This window comes from Castor canadensis, chromosome 6 (assembly GCF_047511655.1).
Source record: "Castor canadensis chromosome 6, mCasCan1.hap1v2, whole genome shotgun sequence".
In the NCBI taxonomy this organism is placed as follows: Eukaryota; Metazoa; Chordata; class Mammalia; order Rodentia; family Castoridae; genus Castor; species Castor canadensis.
The window spans coordinates 21,446,316-21,469,429 of NC_133391.1; the positions used below are offsets into that span (position 1 = coordinate 21,446,316).

Sequence of the window (23,114 nt, forward strand, 5' to 3'; positions counted from 1 at the left end):
GTCTCTGCACCATTTTGTATTGTTGGCTTGTCAGACACTCCAGGGCAGCAGTTCCAACTTGGTAGGTAGGAGTTCACGCTGGTGAGTCTACCCATAACCTCCATCACTATCACTACTAATGTGGCCTCTTCATTCGTATGCCCATCATGCTAGTCCTGGGGTAGCCACTGATACAGGCTCCCTAACATCCAATAGCCAAGTTTACTAAATTTAGTGCCTCTTCTATGGTAGATTCTATTTGGGGCATGTTAATTCATGACAGACCTTTCAAATTTGTGTTCCCTCCCATATGCCCAGCTGTATGCCTCTATCCCAGATCTTATCACTTTCTTCTGTCTCTGGCCAGCCCATCACTGCCCATGAGTCCTTACATAGCCTAGCAGTTTACCACCCTGGGCTCTGTCTACTGGAAATACTTGCCTTCACTACTACCTTTCAAGATCACTTGAGTGGAACAGTTCAGTTGTCATGCATATCTGGCTCACATCTATATTCAAAACTGATCTATTTATAAACCAAGATCCATGGTGTCTACCTAACGATATAACCCAAGCAACACTACTTCATCAGACTCAACTTGCTGCAGAGGTCTTACCAGCTCCAACCCCCCACCCAGAGCTGTAAATCTAGTATGCTGTCCACTACATGGTTAGAAGCAGTATTTGTAGATGTAGGGTGTGTTGCCTCTGGAACCCAGAGACCTACTAAGCACTATGATACCTTCTTTGCACAACAAAACATTGCCTTTTACTTTGGAGCTCTCCCAACATATTCCTTACCACTAGATCCCCTAAATATTTAAGTCACAGGCCCCTGAATCTACATATGAATTAACACTTTTTTTATGCCAAGGCCCCCAGCACATTAGCTACCTCTTTTTTATCCTACCTCTTCAGCAGGATGTCACTGAGATACTGGATCAATAGGATATTTTGTGGATGTCTAGATGGTCCAGGTCTTTTTGAATTCTATTACGGCATAGCATGAGAAACTTAACAAAGCTTTAGAATACAGCCACAAATTCTATTGTAGTCCCTTCCATGCTGTAGGATGTACTTCCTGATCCTTTTCATGATTGGATTAGAAAGAATATATTTGTCCAATCAATTGCTGCCTTCTATGCTTCCGAGGCCATAGCATTTACAAGTCCTAATCAGGATAGCACATTGAGGCCAGGTGTGGTGGTGCATGCAGCAACTGGTTGGACAAATACATTCCCAGCATTTGCAATGCTGAGACAGAAGGATCACAGCAAGGCTAGCCTGGGCTACATAGAGAGACTTGGTCTTAACCAAAATAAAAAACAATGGAGAGCACATTGACACGGCAGCCACAATCAAGACCATTACTTGATAAAACTTGTGGTACGTAACCTTCTTTCTTCAAGATCCATCTATTTGTCCCTGTTTCTGCAGGAACAAATAGAGTTATGAAAGAGCCATCACTTCTATAGATTGTTACACATGGAACAAGCTGGGCATGATGGTACATACCTGTAGCCCATCATTCAGGAGGCCAGGAGGCTGAGAAGGGAGGATCACTAGAGCCCAGAAGTTTGAGGCCAGCCTGGACAACATAGCGAGACATTGTCATTTAAAAATACAAAAATGTTGAACAAATCTCCACCATACTCCTTGGGATGAGTAGTTTTTTGTTTGTTTTTACTGGCTTCGAGAGTGCTGTGTCAGAGGTCTGCCCATGACTGTCACTGTGGTTGCTCTTTCATCTTTGGCCAAAGACCAAATACAGAATTGACTAACTTCCAAGTATATCAATCCCAATTATTCATTTGGGGACTGGAAAGATGACCATGAGAAAGGTTTGTGGACCCAATGGGCTCAATATATCCAGACTGACAAGCCCAAGCCCCAGTCTAAAGTGATCATGCTTCCATCTGTAGACATCTAAGTCTACAGATCCAAGATGATCATCTTGGATCACAGAACCTCAAACTTTCCAGGTTATTCCCATTTGTTTTGTCTACAATCTCAATGGCTACAGGTCCATTTGGGAAAGGACTGATGTATTGTTAGTTTTACTTGCTAAGACTTTGCAGTGACTCCCCCCCACTTAAGGACTCAGACAACTCCTTTGCCAAAGGGTTCAAGGCTTGGAAGTTGGTCAAGAGATTGTAAGTCTTTATTAGCAAGAACTCCCTTGGCCTTCTGCCCATTCATTCCTGCTCTCCTTTGGATATGTCAGTATAAGTGTATTTATCTCTTTTACCCCAGTGACACTGTATACTATTAACTATTTCCATCAAGGCTCACTCCTTAATTGTGCGTGGTTCTGATCAATTTGTGTGTGTGGAGCCCCATCTATAGAAATAATTTGATTTAAAGTGCATTAAAAAATTCATTGGACCAGATGAAATATAGTCACTTATTGATGTAAAGATTCTGTGTATCCAAAAACCATCCCTCTGTATTTAGGTTCAAGAGGTACCTTTCCATGTTCTTTATTTTCAAATGTACCATTATTTGTTAATTTCATACATTTTTAAGAAAAAGGTATTAATACTGTTGTTAATCACTATCATGCCTTTTCAGAACCTATTGGCACAATAAAAATTACCTTGCCTCTGAATGCAGATGTAATGATGATTACATTAACAGCTATGATCCTGCATTGGATCATTTGAGGTTCCAATGAACACTGGCTTCCAACGACCCTCACAAAAATGTGCCTGACAAAGATTTGATAGTCAAATGCAGTCACCCCTATAGAACTGTTTGAGCCTAAGGAGAAAGCAGACTAACCACCCTGGGGACCAGCAGCAGGCAAGAGGGCTCAGAGACAGAGTAAAGGATGCTGCAGAACAGAGGCAGTGCCATGGCCAAAACAATACAATGAGTGGCAATGTGTGGTCTTACATGTGATCCAATCCCAAATCAACAGTATCCCAGAACCCTAACTTATTCTGTGTCTGACACTGAGTAAGAGCTATTCCAAAAACCAACATGTCAAACTATTCAGCCAGTCTGGTCTTGAGTAATGCACTGATTTACGGGAGCAGAGTATCACCACCTCATGATGGCATATCCCAAGAGGGTGCATCTCAAGTTAATAAACTCATTGTAAGTTACCAGACTAGTTCTATTACATAATTTTTAATTGTCAACTTTTCATTATCCATCTGCATAGTTTTAATACAATTTATTAACAACAATCAGATTCTTTTATCTTCATTTTTATCATTCTCTGCTCATTTCAAAATCAGGGGAAGAAGGAAAAGAGAGGGTGAAGGAGGAGATGAATATGATCAAAGTACTTCATACACATGTATGAAAATGAAGTAATAAAACCCATTAAATTATTTAAAGAATGGGAAGAGGGATTAGAAAGTAATGGGGTAAATTTGATCAAAGCACACTATGTGCCTATGTGTGTATGGAAGTATCACAGTGAAATTTTGCTTTGTAAAATTGATGTATGCTAATTAAAGAGAAAAAAGTTTATGATAAATATGAAAAAGACATGGCTTTAACAAAGGAGTATGATTAACTCAGCTCTCTGTTCCTGAAGTCAACTGCTCTTGAGGGCCCCGGCTACACTGGCGACTTTGGAACTGTTAAGAGCATCAACTAGCAAAATTGTGTCACTAAGCAGGGGCAGTCATAGGGCAGAGTGGACAAGGACATGGCTGGATATATCCAAGTCTAAGGATTGACTGAATGGTGGTAGGACAACAGTGGTGGGTGATGGTCAGTAGTTAAGGATGTTGGCAGGAAGGTGTGCAGTGACACACCAGGGTTTGTACTAGTTAATAGTGGTATTTGGAAAGAAAAGGAAGAGGTCCAAGGTGAGAAGGTTTTAAGGCAGGTGAGGTGGAAGGAAGAAGAAAAAAAAGCTGGATGAACAAGTACAGTTGAAGATTAGGATAGTTTTTCTACTTCAGAGGTGCAACGCAGATATGAATCAGGCAGACTCTAACCATGCATATGGATGTTGATGTGAAACAGAAATGAAGAACACTAAAATTTGAAGAAACAGAGGAACACTGAGCCTGAACGGCCGGAAGGGACGTTACAAAGTACCTGTACATTACAAAGTACCTGTGGGTGGCAACAGAAGGGATGAGAAAGAAGCAGGGGACCTGACTCAGATACTGAAGCTCTTTCTGAGGAGCAAGCAGGCAGGGAATGACAGAAGGACAAGCTGGCTGTGGCACAACCATTTGTCATGACTTCACATAAAGCAAGCGACTGCTGGCAAGTAATGTCAGAAGAGGCTAAGAAAATATCCACAAGCAGCTGAACATGGTAGCTCACAACCTGTAGCCCAGCATTTGGGAGGGTCTTAAGTATGGGATCTTAAGTTTGAACATCTATCCCCAAAAAAAGGAAATTAAGAGCAGAAAGCCTCTGTACCCCAGCAAATGTGTAATGAAACAATGAGTTATTTTTGCTTGGGGGACCATGAGTGGTATCCTTAGGGTAACAGTGGTCTCAGTTAAAGCCAGAAAGGAGATACCTTGTAAAATACTTAATACACCATCCCTTAAACTCCACTTCAAGGCATGTATTTCCCTCATGCACTTAGAGTAGTTACAAAGTTATGAAAGTCTCTGTTCCTACCATCTGTATTAGTCTGCATGGGCTGCTGGGCTTCCATCACAGAATACCATCTACTAGGTGTCTTAAACCATTTTCTACCCAGCTTCATAGGCTAGAAGTCCATGATCAAGGTCCAGCCACTCTTTTTCTGGTGGGAGTTATCCTCCTGAAAACGTCCATCTTCTTACTGTGTGACCACATGGCTTTTCCTGTGTGTGCCGGGGAGCAGGGAGGATCTCTCTGGTGCCTCTTATAAAGACACTGATCTTATAGAATCAGCACCCATATGGCCTCATTTGACTTTAATTACTCTCTTAGAGGTCTTATCTCCAAATATAGCCACACTGGGCATTAGGACTTCAGCACGTGAATATGGTGCAAATATGTAATCCATCCCATCATCTACAAGTTAGTTGAAAATGACCCAGTATCAGGGAGAGGCTGCATAATATTTCACAGAGGAAAGACTACAGAAATAAAATTGAAAGCTTGAGACTTCCAAAGATGAGGTATCTCCAGGACAGCATATAGATACTGCAGAGCCATTGGCAGTCACATCTACTTTCTGAGTTGGAAATTTTAAGTAGCAAGTACAACAAAGGGAAAGAAGTGATGTGACAAAGTGATAGAAAAATATCCAAAGATCTTGAACTACAAGAGCCTCTAGAGGTAATGTGTTCTCTTTCAAATGAAACGAAGAGACCCACAAAGCCCACATCATTACTGGAAGTTCTTGTATCTGAACTGCTTTTCACTTCCCAACACTTTACTGTCTTCTCCACAGATACTCTAGCTTGAGGAGAAAGAACAGAAACTAAATTCCACTGACCCAACCTTTGTGAAGTGATGCAAATCCCTCCTTTATCTTGCATTTTTATCACAGAAGGTAAATGAACTGATGTCATCAACACAATATCAGGTAACCTAAGACAAAGCAACAGCAGTGTGTTCCTCTAAGCAAGAAGGGAAACTCCCTGGCAAATGTGGCCAAGTAGTTCTTTTCTTCGTCTTGGTAAAGACTTCCCTATTAGAACATCCCAAAGCTGGAACTCAAAAATCTTTTTTAGCAGGATTGCTTTGAGTTCTCGTGAGGGATGTCACCAAGAAAGCCTTTCTCGGGGCACCTACACAGCCTTCTGTTTCCACTCTGGGTGAAAGGTGGGAGAGGTGGGGTGGGGAGAGAATGCAAGAACCACAGTTAACATTTTAAACTCATTTCAAGTGTTACAAAACTGGGAAAGAAGAGGACAGTTTTAATTGGCTTCTTAAATGTAACGAGATTAAGATGGCAATTCATCGACTAATTACTAAATATGTAATATTTTATCAAAAAGGGCCTAACCATCCAACTAGTAAGATGCAAAACACAGATAGTTGAGAAAACCAACTACAGCAATTTTAGTAGCTGGGGGCATGGCTCAAGTGGTAGAGTACCTGCCTAGCGAGTGTGAGACCCTAAGTTCAAACCCCAGTAACACCAAAAATAAAAAAGCTACTAGGATATTAGATTTTAAGAGCTGAATTTTGGCCACCTCCAACAAATAAATGGCAGTTAAAAAATCTTTACATACTTTACTCAACTGGGACACAACTAAATAAAAGCAAACTCTGCAAAAGAAAGAAAAGTATATGGTAAGAGGGTAAAATGGAATTCGAACTTCAAAGTAGCAAAGTACAGACTCTCCAGTGAAGCAGCTGTGTAGGCATCCTATCAATTGAGAAAAAGTTCTCTGGAGGTCTCCAGTGTTCTACCTCTCTCCAAGATCAAGTCCTGTTTTCCTGCTTCTTTTTGTTTGTTTTCGTGTGTGACAGGAAGTGTTTCTCAACTATTCATGCAAAAAACACATGAAGTTCATTCCTGGTGCCATGTATGGTTCCAGGACTACAAGAACAATGTTCATAAGGTCTACACAGGGAGACACACATGATGAGCTAAGTACATTGGTAAGGGTGTTCCTAGAGCACTATAGTGAGGTGTAGAAAGGGACAGACAAGACAATCAAGAATGGCTTTCTGGAAGTGATGCTTCCAAAGTAGTCTAGGCAGAGTTTTGAACAGTCATGCCTTAGGCATCAAAGTTATAGAAAAAGTCAAAGACAACAAAGATAGCACAACGGTCTGCAAACTTCTGTGTGAAAGGCTATATGTAATTATTTTAGGGCTTGCATACCACCTATGATCTCTGTTGCATATTCTTCAATTTATAAATGTAGAAGGAAAGAGGGAAATAGAAGGCAAACACAGTAATTGCAAAAGCCACCAATGGATGCTAAAATTGATGACAATACCTTTGCAATTTCAAAGTCCCCTAAGATAGTTACTGAATAAATGAAGGAAACGGGTAATCTTGCTGAATGCCATTTAACCAAGTGATCAGGCTAAAAATCACTACGGATTGAGCATCCCTAACCTGAAAATCCAAAATCTGAAATGCTACAAAATCCAATTTGCTAAGCACTGACAAGATTAGTGGAAAATTGTTTTGCATACAAAATTATTTAAAATATTATATAAAACTACCTTCAGCCTGTGGGTGTGAAATATTTATGAAACATAAACGAATTTCTTGTTTAGACTTGGTCCCGATCCCCAAAATATTTCATATGTACATGCAAAGATTTAAAATCCTGAAATCCAAAACACTTCCAGTCCCAAGAATTTCAGGTAAGGGATACTCCACCTAATACATAAGTTAATATGTTATATTATAAATTATATAATATGTTAACTTATATATTAACATCTTACACTTACCAAGTCTAGGGTATTCTTAACACACATACATATGTTGCAATAATCACATTAAGGATAAAAACAGAAAAAAAAAAAGCAAAGTGAAGGAAAACCTCAGCACGTGGATTCAATACTAGTATTGTTCTCTAACTTCTGGCTAAGATCAAGCACAGAAATTAAGGTGTCAGACTAGACTCACAATTTCTAAAATAGTATGTATTATACATAAATGTTTGTGTGTGTACTTCCTTGCTCTGCCATGTAAAGGAACTTGTGACATCCCAGAAGCAATGAGCATACCTACTTCTCAGAGCTTGGTTTCTAAACACCATTCTTTTTAAAGGAAAACCAGACTCCTTACAAAAATATCTGACTGCAGGGCTGAGGCAGGGAAGGTACAAGATGAGTCTAGAATGTTTTGTTTTTCTAGAAAGTAAGGAAGTACTCAGAAAAAAAGACTGAGGGCATTTGAAAAAGGACACAGGAACCATATCTGAAGAGGATCCCCACCCCACCTCACCCCACCCCCGCAAGCAATTCTCAGACAATTTTAACACCAACATGAACAAGTGCAGAAACAGATAATCCATTAGATGAAACAGAAATCTGAAGAGTGATTAACACAAAATATAGTGGAGTTATTAGAACAGCAATGACTTTCTAAAACATGTACACAGAATTTGTAAGTTAAATTAGTTCACACTAGGCAAAATTTTCAAAAGTATACTTTAAAAAAAATTGACAGTGTAATACTAGAAAATGAAAATTTTAAATAATCACTTAAAATACACATTTATGTACTAACTCTGGAAAGGCTTGTATTTCTAGACATTCTACAAAAGAAAATCTCAAAAATAAGTTGAGACAATAAACAAATTTATGGATACACTGTAGTTAGAACCCAACTTTATTGTTACAACCAATTTTTATTTACAGAATATAAACCTCTTCAAAAAGATACATTCCTTCATTTAATCAATGGTAAAGCCTTATTAAACAGAAATAAAGCCTAAACATCACTCATGTTTAAACAGAAAAACAGCTTCATTAAAAGTTCATGAACACGTAACGAAAATGTACTTTCACTTAGGCAGTTACATGAATGAGGCTGTTTTTAATGTTCGTTAGCAATGCCATTTTATCCACAGAACAAATTTCACTTAAATTAACACAGTGGTAAAAATTAAAATTTAAACATGAAAATATGCAACCAAAAAAATCCAGGAAGTATCTCCATTAGCAAACAGATGAACAAATTCTCAGACACTCAAGAGGCATTCTGAGGCATATCGAAACACCTACATCAAAAGTTGCATTCATTTGAGAGGTATCAATGCATTTTCAGTGCTGAGACTATTTGTAGCACTTACAGTATATACAAAGCAGCATTATACTACTATAGATTTCACATTTGATACACAAATTTAAGCTCTATGCCACAATCTTCCAATTCAACATACAGCTAACGCAATGACATTTATTCTTTTTTTTCCTTGCACATGAGATAATACCGTGCCTTCTTCCTTGGAATAACAGTATATTTTAAAAATTCAAATACTTCACGTCATGGAAGGTTGACCTAGCCGTGTAAAAGCTCCTAAATACAGTATAGTCGAAATGTTTCTTCTTTGCAGATTCCATAGGTTTACAGTTAGTTCAGTATAGATAAACACAGAAAATTAGGTCAGGTTATTCAACAGAAACAGTTTCAGCATGTTACTACCTGTACTGAAGTAGCAGCATAAGCACAACTAAAGCAGCAACACACACTCTCATCTCCTCCACTGCTTTTGGGGTCTTTTCCAGTCACAGGAGGTGGTAATATATGGACACCACTGGATTTCAATCTCTCTGAAAGCTCCTTATTAGGAGTTTTGAAATTTAACAAACGGAAAGCCTATGAATCCAATCTGCTTGTTTTCTTTTTTCACTATTCACTTACTGGCTGAAACAAAATATGTGGTATTTTCAATTCTGCATAAACATCTAGTGACTTACTGTTTAAAATAATTAATGGTATCCAAAATACCATTAGTAAGATAACCAAAAAACGAGATTAGGAATGTTTTAGAGAGCAATTTTTTCCTAAGTAAAATAGTTGTAGGATTCATAATGAGTACTGGTATAATAAGCATGTAAAATACATAAAAGAAAGAAAATTTCAGAGAGATGCCTACTAAAAATCTGACTTTGGCTGCCTCAAATCAAAAGAATTTATAGTGCTTATCAGCATCAATTTTTCTCCAATCCAAATAGTTCATATTTTCTTTTCATATTATATGATGACTCACAAGTAAAAATTTTCAGTGTAAAAACTGTCCAGGATAATCAAACCTAGCATTACAGATCTTACTGTTCAACATTTTCAAATACTCAAAGTAATACAAAATCCCCAAGTATTATCTTTTAAAGCAACACACAAACTAAGTTCCAAAAACAGGGAAAAATTGATTTGCAGTAAAAGTGATATACTTTTCTGTTTAAAAACATCAAACCCAAGTCCTGACACTGCAATCACACAAGGTGCCTCAATATTACCTGTACCTTCTTTTTAATCAAAACAGAGTGCCTTAATGTGTAACTGAATTTCTCAGTAAAAGTTCATTATGAAATTTATTTGACCAAAGAGGAAAAACCAGACCACATCCATTACAAAATAGAGATAAAGCGAAGTTTACCCCAAACGTGTCATTCTTTCCCCTCTGTGCACAACAGTCACTAGCTTTGCCTCTGTGTAAAGTGCTGCAAGCCACTGCCAATACACAACTCTGTGAGGGCCAGCCACTGCTGATGCTTGTACCCTGAATGACTAATTAATGTGAGAATGCAGCACAGAATGTTTAAAGGTAATTTAGAGCAGATCAAACTGACAGTATTTTTATTTATATTATGAAGCAATGAACTCATAATAAAATTATATAGCGGCTTCTGTGTAATGTGTTTGGGGAAACTTTTTCTTTAAGTATGGAAGCTTTAGTGACATTTCTATGAAGTTAAAATAGATACTTCAGCAAAAAATGGGAGTATTTGCCATTAAAAGATCACCATGTCTTGTCTTTTACTGAACGATGCTTGCTTAAACTAAGAGATGTCACACATACACATATATGTATATATATGAGATTTAGATTCACGCTAAATTTCAAACTTTTTCAGAGAAAATGCTAACAGCCCTGAAAACAGGAAAAGCTTTGCAATCATTAAATGATATTTTTACTTTCCTTTAGCTTCAAATCATGTTTCAAAGAATGAAGCTCTCTTAATATAACAATATATAAATTCACTGCTTCCAGGAATCTAACGTCACAAAAATAAATGGCAAACTAAGAGAGAAGTGTTATTAGGCACTGAGAGGCTAAATAAATAAGCACAACATTAACCAAAGCCAACAAACGCTACTTCCAGTTCCTGTTATCTCACTGTGCAGCCAGACTATTGGCTAGTCCCAGTCTAAAACCAATGAGCTGGATCATTTCCTGACAGAAAAACTTCTACAAAAGGAAGAGAATGCAAAACAATCTCATATGCAAGATATAAATCACACTGACTTACAAATTTTTATTTACACTGTTTTTATATACATTCCAGGCAGACCTAGTTGATAAGTTTTGTGCTCAATTATATGACTGACTTACTACCACATCTGTGATTTCCAGAAAATGGTGGTAGCAAGGGATCAGGAGAGAAAAAAGTCAAATATCATTGGTCAGGTAAGAGTACACAAGTGTGTAAGGGAAAGAGGACAGGGGGAATAATACGGAATTTTGCTTGTTAAAGCATCCAGGCCACTATGGTCTATTGACTAACACTGAACATACATGAATGCCACTTCTAACAACCATTTCATATCTACAAAATGAGCTTACTACCAGGTGATTAATTAGGTAAGGCATTCAAGTTCCTTAGCTTAACATAAAAAGGCAACTGATATCTTAGCAAGCCCGGGGAAAAATTTTAGAGTACTGTTGAGACTTATCCTCCTTTAAGAACCCCTTAAATGGTCAACATTAAAGGGAAGTAATTTTGAATCCTACTGCTAGTCTGTACCATGATCCCAACAACTTGTACAGAAGTAGGAGCATCTGAAATCTAAAATCCAAAATCTAGCCAAACGGTGGGAACAAACTTTGAATATCTGCACTTGTTCCCAAGACCCACTGCCTACTTACAGGTCAAAGTGAGAGCTTTTCCCAGGCTCTCTTCACTTCCACATGAATCTCCCCAAATATTCACAGCAGTGTCACAGTGAGTAGCTACGCATAGGCTACCAGGAATGGCTCAGTGGATCGCTATCTGGAAGAGTTTGAAGTAAGAATATGAAATAAGGTAGAAAAATGACCTCCTCTCCTCTTATAGTTCCAGAAGCTATATTCTCTTGTGCTTTAAAAGGCAGAAAGCAAAAGCTCAAGAGAATGACATATTCGCCACTCTGTGATAACACTCCAACCACAGATGAGCATTCCACCAAAAACAATTGTGTACGTTCACTTTATCACTGTAAAAAGCTATTAATTACTTAATTGGTTCCACTTAATCAACTAGGCAAAATTTTATTGATCTTACAGTAATATGGTTTATAAAAACAAAGTGAACATTTACAACATTGGGGAGGTAGAAACCAAATCTTGGTCTAACACTGTTGAAGACACAAACATATTTTAAAATTCTAAATATGTAACTAGAATTTACCATTTAAAATGGTCTTTAAGTGTTTCTACTTAATTAGCTTTAAATATCATGAGACAGTCCACATATTTTAAAGCACTTGTCTAGAGAATGTAAATCATTTACAATACATCAGACTCACCAGACAATTTCTCAGAGGATAAATTTGTAGTTGCAGATTTGAAATATGAATAAGCATTAAGCCAACTTTGTACATGAGCACTTCTGTGACCAAAGGACAAAGCTTGTCAGACTAATTTTCTAAGAAAAGTTAACCATAACTGCTCAACTCCACAGTAATGTTCAAAACCTGAAGCCTTTCCACCCCAAATTGACTTCCATATAACAGCTGCCTCTCTCTCATCCCTAAACATCCCTAAGTATAAAAAATATACTTAAACAAAAAGAAGATAAATGAAAACAGAAGCCCCTCATACTATGGGTGTTTCTGCTTAATTCACATTCTTACTTGTCAGACTTTAAGTGTACAAGATCAATGTCCTAATCCCTCCTTATCTGAGTCTTTTACTAAATGCCTCAACATATTACTCTGAAATTACATGTGCCAAGTAATCTTTTGCTATTACTCTAAAGACACAGAACCATAGTAAAACATAAAACTGAAATGTAAGGAATGAATATGAATAGATAAAAAAGAATTAATCTAAATGATATTTTTCTGATTTCCAAATATAATAAACTTTGCAGGTTTCTCAAAAATTAGCAATACCAGCTATTATTTAATAAACAAAAAAAAAAACACAGTATTTCGATTAAGAAAAAATTTTTGGTTACAAACAATTTCGTAAGGTAAAAATTTAAAAACAGAAACTAGTACCTTAAATGACCATGTTTAGCACTTGAAAACACTATTTAATACAGATTTTGTTAATAGTAAGTAATTATACTTATTCCAGAATTATATGGTAAATATATTTGTATTTCCAAACTATGTAAAGAGACAAATTCTACATTGTATTCCCCCCAAAAGATATAATTTCCAGTATTCAATTCAAAAAGATGTACTACCCCAACAGAGACAGTGAATGCACCTCTCCCTCCTACACAGCTATTTTTATATGACATCCTAAATTATCTACACCAGTGACTGGCATTTTAAGAGTAAATGATTCATTTTACTTACAGAGAATCAAGATAAAAAAGTTACAGTGAACAACCAGAATTTTTTTTTCTAAAATTAACCTTATCAACAAAACTTCAAAAATTTTTCTCTAGAACATTCTCATTGCATACACTCAACAAACAGAATTATGTTAAATTTACAATAAATAATTCACATGTAACAGAGACTAATTATCAAAGAAAGGCTTAAACTGACATCTTTATACCTTTGCAAATTTCTAATCCTCCACATACTGACAGCAGTAAGTATTTCTTGACATCATTCAGTCTATTTAAAAAATAGATTGCTTGTTTAGAGGCATAATTTGTAAAGCAAGATAACCAAATTAAATAGTAATTTTAACAAATATTGGCTTTTTGGAATTTAAGAAAAAACTCCACAAGCACTGCTCAACCACTTGGGAATAATCAAGTCTCTTCTTTACTCAGGCACTTTTAATGCAGTAACCTCGGGCTTCATTTTAAAGTACTGGTTAAAACGAACAATTGCATACCTGGTAAGAAAACAGATGACGGAATTAGAGTTGGAAATCCACTACTTTCTTTATTTGCACTCACCCTTCTAAACTGGTTTTTAAAAGTTTAGAAATTTCAGAGAACATATTTTTAGTTTATTGCACCATCTACTGGACACTTTTCTAATACTAAAGCACTTACAAGCAAATTTAATTAGAGGCCAATTATTAAATGTATGCAGTTTTGTAAGAACTGACTGAAAATAATATCTGCAATGTTCCCTATGAGTTCTAAATGTCAGTTCAAATAAAAGTAGAGAGAAATATAATGCATACAGCAAAATTACACTTACCCAAGGAAGTCAAATTCAATAGTGGAGTATTTGGCTTGAATCAAAGCCCACAATCCCCAAAAGAAATGCGAAGCCTTAAAAGAAAGGAAGAAAAAGAATTATGACAATTTTGTAAAACAAATATAAAACTGCTAATTCCATCTTCTTCATCAGCTCCATGCACAGTACTTTGTTTTCTTTCTTTCTTTGGTGCTAGGGCCCCGACATAGCTACATTCTCTAGCCCTAATACTTTCTTACCTTAAATATCTGAAACAGAAAATTCTGAAATGTATGTAGTATTACTGGACGGCTACAGAGCACACCTGTCCATACTAGAATAGGTTATGGTAAAGTATAATCTCTTATAAACTAAGGCCTAATTCCTGTAATCTGCTTTATATAAAACAGAGTTCAACATCTGCACTGATGGATGTTAGATAGGTGTCTTTTTTTTTGAAACAGGGTCCTGCTACAAAGCCTAGACTAGACATGAAATCATGACTTTCCTGCCTCAGCTTCCCAAATCCTGGGACTACAGGTTGTCCCACCATGCCTGACAGCTAAATATTTTTAATGACTGTAATTGCTAACAGCCTTTCCTATAACATATATATTATCAAAAGCCTTCTTGATATAAAAATATAAACAAAAGCGAAAGTGCAAACCTCAGAAAAAACAAATAGATTGAAAGTGAAGAATCCTGTAGGAGTGACAAACATCTGAAAACACTTTGATGGGCTCAATTCTATGTAACCAACGCAGATTTACAAACTGCCCGTGGACAATGAACTTAGGACTTAAAGAAATTACTATGTGAATGGCAGCTGTAAAATAACTGTGCGTAAAATTAGAAATAAGGGCAAAATAGTTTCTGCTGGGTATTGGGGGGGGGGAGAGGGAGGGGGCGGAGTGGGTGGTAAGGGAGGGGGTGGGGGCAGGGGGGAGAAATGAACCAAGCCTTGTATGCACATATGAATAATAAAAGAAAAATGAAAAAAAAAAAACAAAAGTGGGATGGGGGTGAGTGAGGAAATTAGAAGGTGAAAATCAGAGAAGACAAGGCAGCAGATTTATAGGATGAACAAGCCTAGAAGTCTAATGTACAGCATGAGAGTTACTGACAATAACAGTGTACTGTGTTGGGATACCTGCTAAATGAGGTCTCAGCAACTCATACCAGAAAACTAATACACGCACAAAAAAATGGGTAATTGAGGTGATGGGTAGGCTAAAGCCATTTTACTACCAATATGAGTCCCATAATATCATGTTGTATACCTTAAGTATACATAATAAATTTGATTTAAGAAAAATAAATAAATAACTGTGTGTACTTCAGTTAGACCTGATAATATTTTATTAAGATTTCACTTCCCAAGAAATACTAAATTAGAGAAAGATAACCTTAGAGATAGGGTTTTATAGGGATCTTAATATCAGACCACAAACTCTAAAGTTGATACAGGAAAGAGTAGGAAATACTCTGGAGTTAGTAGGTATAGGTAAGAACGTTCTTAACAGAACCCCAACAGCACAGAAACTAAGAGATAGCATAAATAAATGGGACCTCATAAAGCTAAAAAGCTTCTGTTCATCAAAAGAAATGATCTCTAAACTGAAGAGAACACCCACAGAGTGGGAGAAAATATTTGCCAGCTACACATCAGACAAAGGACTGATAACCAGAATATATAGGGAACTTAAAAAACTAAATTCTCCCAAAATTAATGAACCAATAAAGAAATGGGCAAGTGAACTAAACAGAACTTTCTCAAAAGAAGAAATTCAAATGGCCAAAAAACACATGAAAAAGTGCTCACCATCTCTAGCAATAAAGGAAATACAAATTAAAACCACACTAAGATTCCACCTCACCCCTGTTAGAATAGCCATCATTAGCAACACCACCAACAACAGGTGTTGGCCAGGATGCGGGGGAAAAAGGAACCCTCTTACACTGTTGGTGGGAATGTAAACTAGTACAACCACTCTGGAAAAAAATTTGGAGGCTACTTAAAAAGCTAGACATCAATCTACCATTTGATCCAGCAATACCACTCTTGGGGATATACCCAAAAGACTGACACAGCTTACTCCAGAGGCACCTGCACACCCATGTTTATTGCAGCACTATTCACAGTAGGCAAGTTATGGAAACAGCCAAGATGCTCCACCACCGACGAATGGATTAAGAAAATGTGGTATCTATACACAATGGAATTTTATGCAGCCATGAAGAAGAACGAAATGCTATCATTCGCTGGTAAATGGATGGAATTGGAGAACATCATTCTGAGTGAGGTTAGCCTGGCCTAAAAGACCAAAAACCGTATGTTCTCCCTCATATGCGGACATTAGATCAAGGGCAAACACAAGGGGACTGGACTTTGAGCACATGATAAAAGCAAGAGCACACAAGGGAGGTGTGAGGATAAGTAAGACACCTAAAAAATTAGCTAGCATTTGTTGCCCTTAACGCAGAGAAACTAAAGCAGATACCTTAAAAGCAACTGAGGCCAATAGGAGAAGGGGACCAGGAACTAGAGAAAAGGTTAGATCAAAAAGAATTAACCTAGAAGGTAACACACATGCACAGGAAATCAATGCGAGTCAACTCCCTGTATAGCTATCCTTATATCAACCAGCAAAACCCCTTGTTCCTTCCTATTATTGCTTATACTCTCTCTTCAACAAAATTAGAAATAAGGGTATTGAGGGGTGGGGGGAGAGGGAGGGGGCAGAGTGGGTAGTAAGGGAGGAGTGGGGGCAGGGGGGAGAAATGACCTAAGCATTGTATGCACATATGAATAACAATATTAAAAAAAAAGAGATAGGGTTTTATAATTTCAGCGAAAGGCCTCTAAAGAAGAAAAAAATAAACACAAAAAAAAAAATCACAACAGTAGTGACCTTTGTATTTTTTTTTAAAAACCCTAATTCGGTGGGTGAAGCAACACAGTGTACCTGAAAGAATTCTTAATTTGTATTACAAGATATACAGGTTCATATCCTAGACCCAGTACTAACTCCCTTCACAGACTTTAACAAGTTACAAGTTTTTTTAGTGTTAGAACTATCCCTTATAAGCTATTAATAATATTAGCCATTTGGTATTCCATACAGGATTGTTTAAAGATTAATGGGAATAACACAATAAAAAATTAAAAATAACCTTTTAACTTAAAAATCTCCATTTTCTTTACTTTTGTCTTCCTCCAAAAATATCACTAACAGGATACATCATATATAGAAAACAATAAATACAGTGAACTGTAAACAGTTAAAAGTCGCATATACTTGAACATAATGACTTAAAACAAAAAAAATCTGGGCTGAAGCTGGGGCTGTGGCTCAGGGGGCAGAGCAACCCTAGCAAGTACTAAGCTGTAAGTTCAAACTCCAGTACTACCAAAAAAAAAAAAAGTTGGGCTCTGGCTAGGCATGGTGGTTCACACCTATAATGCGAGCACTTGGAAGAGGGAGGCAGGAGAACCTACCTGTCTGAGCTATATAGCAAGATCAAGGCCTGTGAGCTACATAGTTAGACCCTGTCTCAAAAAAAAAAAAACAAGGGCTAGCCAGCACAGGTGGCTCACTCTATAATCCTAGCTTCTTGGGATGCTGAGATGAGGAGTATGGAAGTTCAAGACCAGCCTGGGCAAACAGTTCTCCAGACCCCATCTCCAAAAAAATAACCAGAGTAAAATGGACTGGAGGTGTGGTTCAAAGCAGTAGAGTGCCTACTTACAAGCACAAAGTCCTGAGCTCAAACTCCAGATCTACCAACAAATAAACAAACAAACAAACAAATAAATAAATAGGGGGTGCTGGGGGGATTAGGAGAGTCTGAGAATGTAGCTTAGTGGTACAGCACTTGCCTAGCACGCACAAGGCCCTGGTTTCAAAGTCCAGCACCACAAGGAGAAAAAAGAAAAGCTGGGCTCTGAAGTGTGGCTATGCACAACTTAATTAACCTCTGTGTGCCTTTGCCTTCTCACTTGTAAAACACATAAAGTAGCATTTTCATTTGGCATGTAGTAGTGCTTACATTTATTATTAGATGAAATTAGAATAAAAATGACAAAGTGTTTTTTAAATGTCTCAGGTATTGAGAAATTATTAGACAAATTTCTTTTCAAAGTCTAAACCAGTGACTCATAAAGCAGTCCATGAGCCCAAGGGAGGCTTCTAGTGTCCAAAACTGGTTTTCTTAATAATATTAAAATGCTGCTTACCTTTTAACTGTGTTAACATTTGCACCAATGGCTCACAAATAACAGTGAGGGAAATGGTAGGTAAGCTGCCGCTACTGTAACATAACCAACCTAACTCTTCATCAACACACTCACAGTAAGAGCAATGAAGTGCACATTTTGTACACAGTGTTCTAACACTTGTGGAGTGGAACCGGGAAGGACAGGTAACACATACCTACATATCCAAAATACAATGGCTGCCTCAGGAAAACCACTTATACATTGGAATTGTGAGTTGAATTGGCACAGATTTAATGGAAATAACATTTTTATTTAAAAAAAAAACCTAAGAACTAAAATTATCAGATCTTGGTATATGGCAGACATTTCTCAAATACAGAAAACAAAGTCGTCATTTTAACGCAAATAACTGATAGTATTTGTTGCCAACAATAAAACATGAGTTTACACGTTAAAATTGAAACTTGAAAAAAGTTGTATTTTATTGTGTGAGCCTAACAGCTTCTCGATGCAGTATGATAAGTTTTTGAGGACAATTGTAGTGACATCAATGTTTGTCATTTTTAAATATATAATGAGATGTGTCAATATTTGCTAGACCTATACAATTCAATTAATCAGTATTTTCCAAATCACTAATAATGTTAAAACTACAAAACTATGCACGGATAAAAGAGACCGTCCAAGCAAACCAACAAATTCTAAGGGACTAGAGTTTAAACAAATTATACTACATGTTGTGATCAGCACTAAACAGACTTGCCATTTGGACTGTAGGGGAAGCTAGCTATTCCTTATTATATTATAGATATTATATTATAGATATACAAGAAATTTGCCAAAGTGTAAAACAACGTTAATTCTAACCAATTGTTTTTTGTTCTAGAAAACTGTTTTCATTTTAAAAAACGGTATTTTGTCTTACCACATGATGAGTTTATTTTTTAAAAGATATATTTCATAAGTATGTTGAATTTAATTCCTCATATGGTAAACAGTGATAATCACTTCCTACTAAATTTGTTCTGTAGTGGAGAAAACTGAAAAATCAGGGGTCATCCTGCATTTAAAATAATATGAAGTGCATGGTGTGTGCCTGTAATCCAAGCACTAAGGAGACTGAAGAAGGAGAACTGGGAGTTCCAGACCAGCCTGGGCTACAGAGTAAGACACTGTCTATAGAAAAGAGCTTGGAAGTGCATTCTCCCTCAGGATTGAGTGAACTTCCCAGCCCCTTGGGAAGTACCCATCTTCCTTCCCCCGCAGGATAAGGAACATCTTATCAGATTCTAATGTGAGTAACTAACCCAAACTACTAACTTTTAAAACACAGCTAAAACTAAGAGTTTCATACTTGGAGAGCTTAGGCTGTGACAGGCCACACTAGGTATTGACTGCTGAACACAGAGCACAGGCTGCAATTGGCCTTGGAGTCCTGAAGCCTGGATACAGAGGCCAACACTCACACTGCCCTCTAGCACCAAGGGACCTTAGGTGGCATTGTGCATCTCCACTGTGCTGGTCAAACCACTTTCTTCTGAAAACCACTAGTAAAAGGGCATACCTCACTCTGACTAGACTTTACTTTCCACTGAAGGCTGTTTTCATCCTAACCTAGTGACTGGGCTTTAATCGTCTTGGAACTCATTCATTATGTACCTCGTCTGTCAAGTATATTCCCTGCAAGATTTGTTCACATTATTCTCCCATTCCTGAAGCACCATGAACCTAAGGGGTAAAAATTCTTTTTGTATGGTAATAAGCCATATGATTCTTGAAATCATCCTTTAATCATCGCCCTATGTCACTATACAGAGCAGAACTGTATCACAAAAGGCAAGGAAAATTTTTAAAATCAATGATAAATGCTGTCTTTACACAGATCAAGTAAGGTAAGGACTAACAAGTTTAAATTGAATTTAGCAATTAGGTCATTATTAGTAAACCTTATCAGAACCGTGTTTTTTATCAGTGAGGGAAAAGGCTGATGACTAGAACAGTCTGAGGCATGCATGCAAGATGCTAAAGGAGAAAGAATAATGGTAAAAAAAAAAAAAAGAATAATGGTTTGTTTTTATTTCACTCTACATTTCTAATTATTCCCTCATTCAAACATTTGAGATGTGACATAGACATAAAAGGCTGTAAAGATCAAGTAAGCAAACTGGTAAGAGAGAAGTGGTAAACTGGCTGGTTAAACAGAAGTTACCAAAGCAATCGTGAAGAAGAACGGTATATCACAAGGAGAGTGGATAACCTCAGAGAGGACCAGTGAGCTATGTGTGTCCTGCTGTATTCTTTCTACTCTGAAGACAGCAACAGAGGCCCTGCAGCAATACAGTAACACTTCTCAAACAAAAAGGCAAGAAAAGCACACATTCAGACAAAAACTAGCTTAATAAATGAAGGTTTTCAAAGGTTTCTTGAAGAAGAACTGGAAGTTGATAAGAACCTCAAAGTATAATAAACACTATACAGTCTTATTCAAAAACTAACCATACGCAAATTCAGAGGACATACTAAATGAGGAATATTACTAAGAGTTTTAAAGTTTTATTTCTCTGTCAACTGTCCCTTAGTCATTTTCTATCAGATCTTCTACTAAACAAATAACATTTTATTAATGTATTTGCTGTAATTGGGTGTGGGGCTGCACACCTGTCATCCCAGCACTAGGAAGAGTGAGGCAAGAGAATCAGAAGTTTAAGGCCAGCCTGACCTACAGTTGAGACCTTTCCTCAAAACACAAAAACTAATTAAATGCATTTGCTACACATATGTATCATGAAGACATTCTTTTTTTTCTTAAGTCAGGTTAAAGAACTTTCCTACAATTCCACTCTGATAAGAACTTTAAATAAGTATGGGTGATAATTTTTAACAAAAATAAAAACAAATCCTACTCTGTACATCTTAACTGCCCTTCTAAATTCTAAGCATTTCTGAAGAAATATACTACCAGTTTGCTTCCCATCGACCTAATCTAGAATACCAATAAATACTTAACATCTGATTCATGAATATTTATAAACAACTTGACCAAACCAGAAGGAACTGTATTTTTTTTTAAAGGTAGCCCAGTCTGGCCTCAAACTCTTAATCCTCCTGTATCAGCTCCTGAGTGCTGGTATTACAGTAGTAGACCATGTGCAGCGCAACTGTGTTTTCTGAAGTGGTATGCACAGATACAAACAAAATAATCAAAGAAAGGTTAAACACCACAAAAAATTTGCAAGGAAATCCAAGTCAGTTTCTTAAAAGCAATCAGCTGTTGACTAAGAATTTATAAGCTATGTGGAAATTAATTCAATACCTTAGGAATGAAAAATCAAATGGATAGATGGGGAGAGGCAAATTAGAATAATATTCCTCTTGTTTATTGAAAAATTGCCTAAATTAGAGTATTACATTGACTCTGAAGCTCCTTAAATGACCTAATGAGAAAGAAAACAGTACATTCTCAACTTTAAGAACAAGCTTAAATAGAATAAGCAGAAACAGTCAGCAACTTCTGAGTAACTGGAGAGCAGATCACAACTGAACCAGCACCTCTCAATTGGAGGAGCAGCTTTCAGTGCTGCTCCCAAGACTATGGAACAGCAGACTTGTGGGCCACAACCTATTTGTAAAGACAACATAGTAAGTACTCCCCTTGTCAACTGCACAAAATGAGATTAAAACTTATAAAGAAGCAGTTAAAACAACTTTGACCTGGTATTCAATTTAATTGTTTAGCACCTTGGTCGCAAGCTGGTACATGATACTGTTCTCAGAAGATAATTAAATGAACTTACTAAAAATAAAAGCATAGAAAGAGAAGTGGGTCTTGAATACAGCATTAAAATGAGGAAAGCAGAAAATAACTGCTTATCAAAAAAAGGTCAAGAAGATAAAACACTGGGTTTAAATAACAAAAACAAAAAAGTACTGGTACTTCCGGTCTACTTTTATCATAACACTGAGATGCAATGATTAAATGCATTTTGGAAAACTTTTGTAACATAAAGTGATTTACTATTAACCTAACATTAACTAGAATTCATTCATAAAGCCAGAGTACCATCTGGCCAAGCACTGAACTAGGGGCAGGGGATATAGTAGCAAATAAAACAAAAAAATTGTTCTTAAAAGCAAGGTAAACTGTAAGAGTTCACACTTTTTTCCATCATTTTGAACAAAAATTAACTGAAAATAGAAAATTGTTTTATAAGATGATGAAACTTTAGAAGCATTTAAAATATCACACTTCAAACTTACCAATGCAAACTGATTGACTTGAATGAAAAGTATTTCTACCTCCTTTTCAGTAACGTCAGACCCAAAGCCCTTATATTCTTTGTAGGCTTCAAGGTAAGAACGCAGCCACTGGCCCTGTAGGTCTCTATCTGGATAGAGACTATAGTCTACATCACTTACACCTGTAGGGAAAAAAAAAACATACTGAAGAGTTTAACAATACACACTCTTCAACCACCTTAATAATCTCTACCACCAGCATTTTCTTTCATGGAAAAATAAAAGAACATTTCCATTCCTGGCTGTACTCTTAGATATGTAACTTAGCATTTACTAAAATAATAAACCAATCATCCTATACCCCAGCTTAAACTCTAAAGCACACTACTGTTAATCACTATAATTAATTTTCATTGCTTCCATTTTTCCTCAAAGGGTATAGTTTGAACCATCAGTATCAGGAGCCCAAAGTGTATTTTAATAAGCACTCCAGATTATTCTAAAGCCCGCTAACATTTGCAGTAATACTTCAGTACCTGTCTGTGGTTGTAAAACTCATGGTAAGAAATACATTTTTTATTAAGACATTATATATACACCTGTTGCTAAATTTCACAAAACAATATTTACTCCAACTATATCATCTGGCTCTGATATTTTATATTTCTATTCTTGCCCACTGCTTGCTTTAAAAAAGAAAGGGTGGGGTCATTACCAGAAATGCGATTTGATGATGTGCAGGTTGAAAAATAATAAACTAGAAATAGTAGTTCCT

General features: G+C 36.8%; 1 protein-coding gene across 1 annotated transcript in view; it reads right to left on the minus strand.

Moving 5' to 3' along the window:
- Positions 1–8,178: 8,178 nt before the first annotated feature.
- Positions 8,179–23,114, minus strand: part of Etnk1 (ethanolamine kinase 1) — a 49,647-nt gene continuing 34,711 nt past the window's right edge. The window contains exons 6-8 of the mRNA XM_020183780.2: positions 22,361–22,521; positions 13,906–13,979; positions 8,179–13,591 (exon numbers count right to left, since the gene is read on the minus strand). Of these exons, the coding sequence (XP_020039369.2) occupies positions 13,519–13,591; positions 13,906–13,979; positions 22,361–22,521 (308 nt within the window). The 3' untranslated portion in view covers positions 8,179–13,518. The remainder of the gene's footprint in view (positions 13,592–13,905; positions 13,980–22,360; positions 22,522–23,114) is intronic.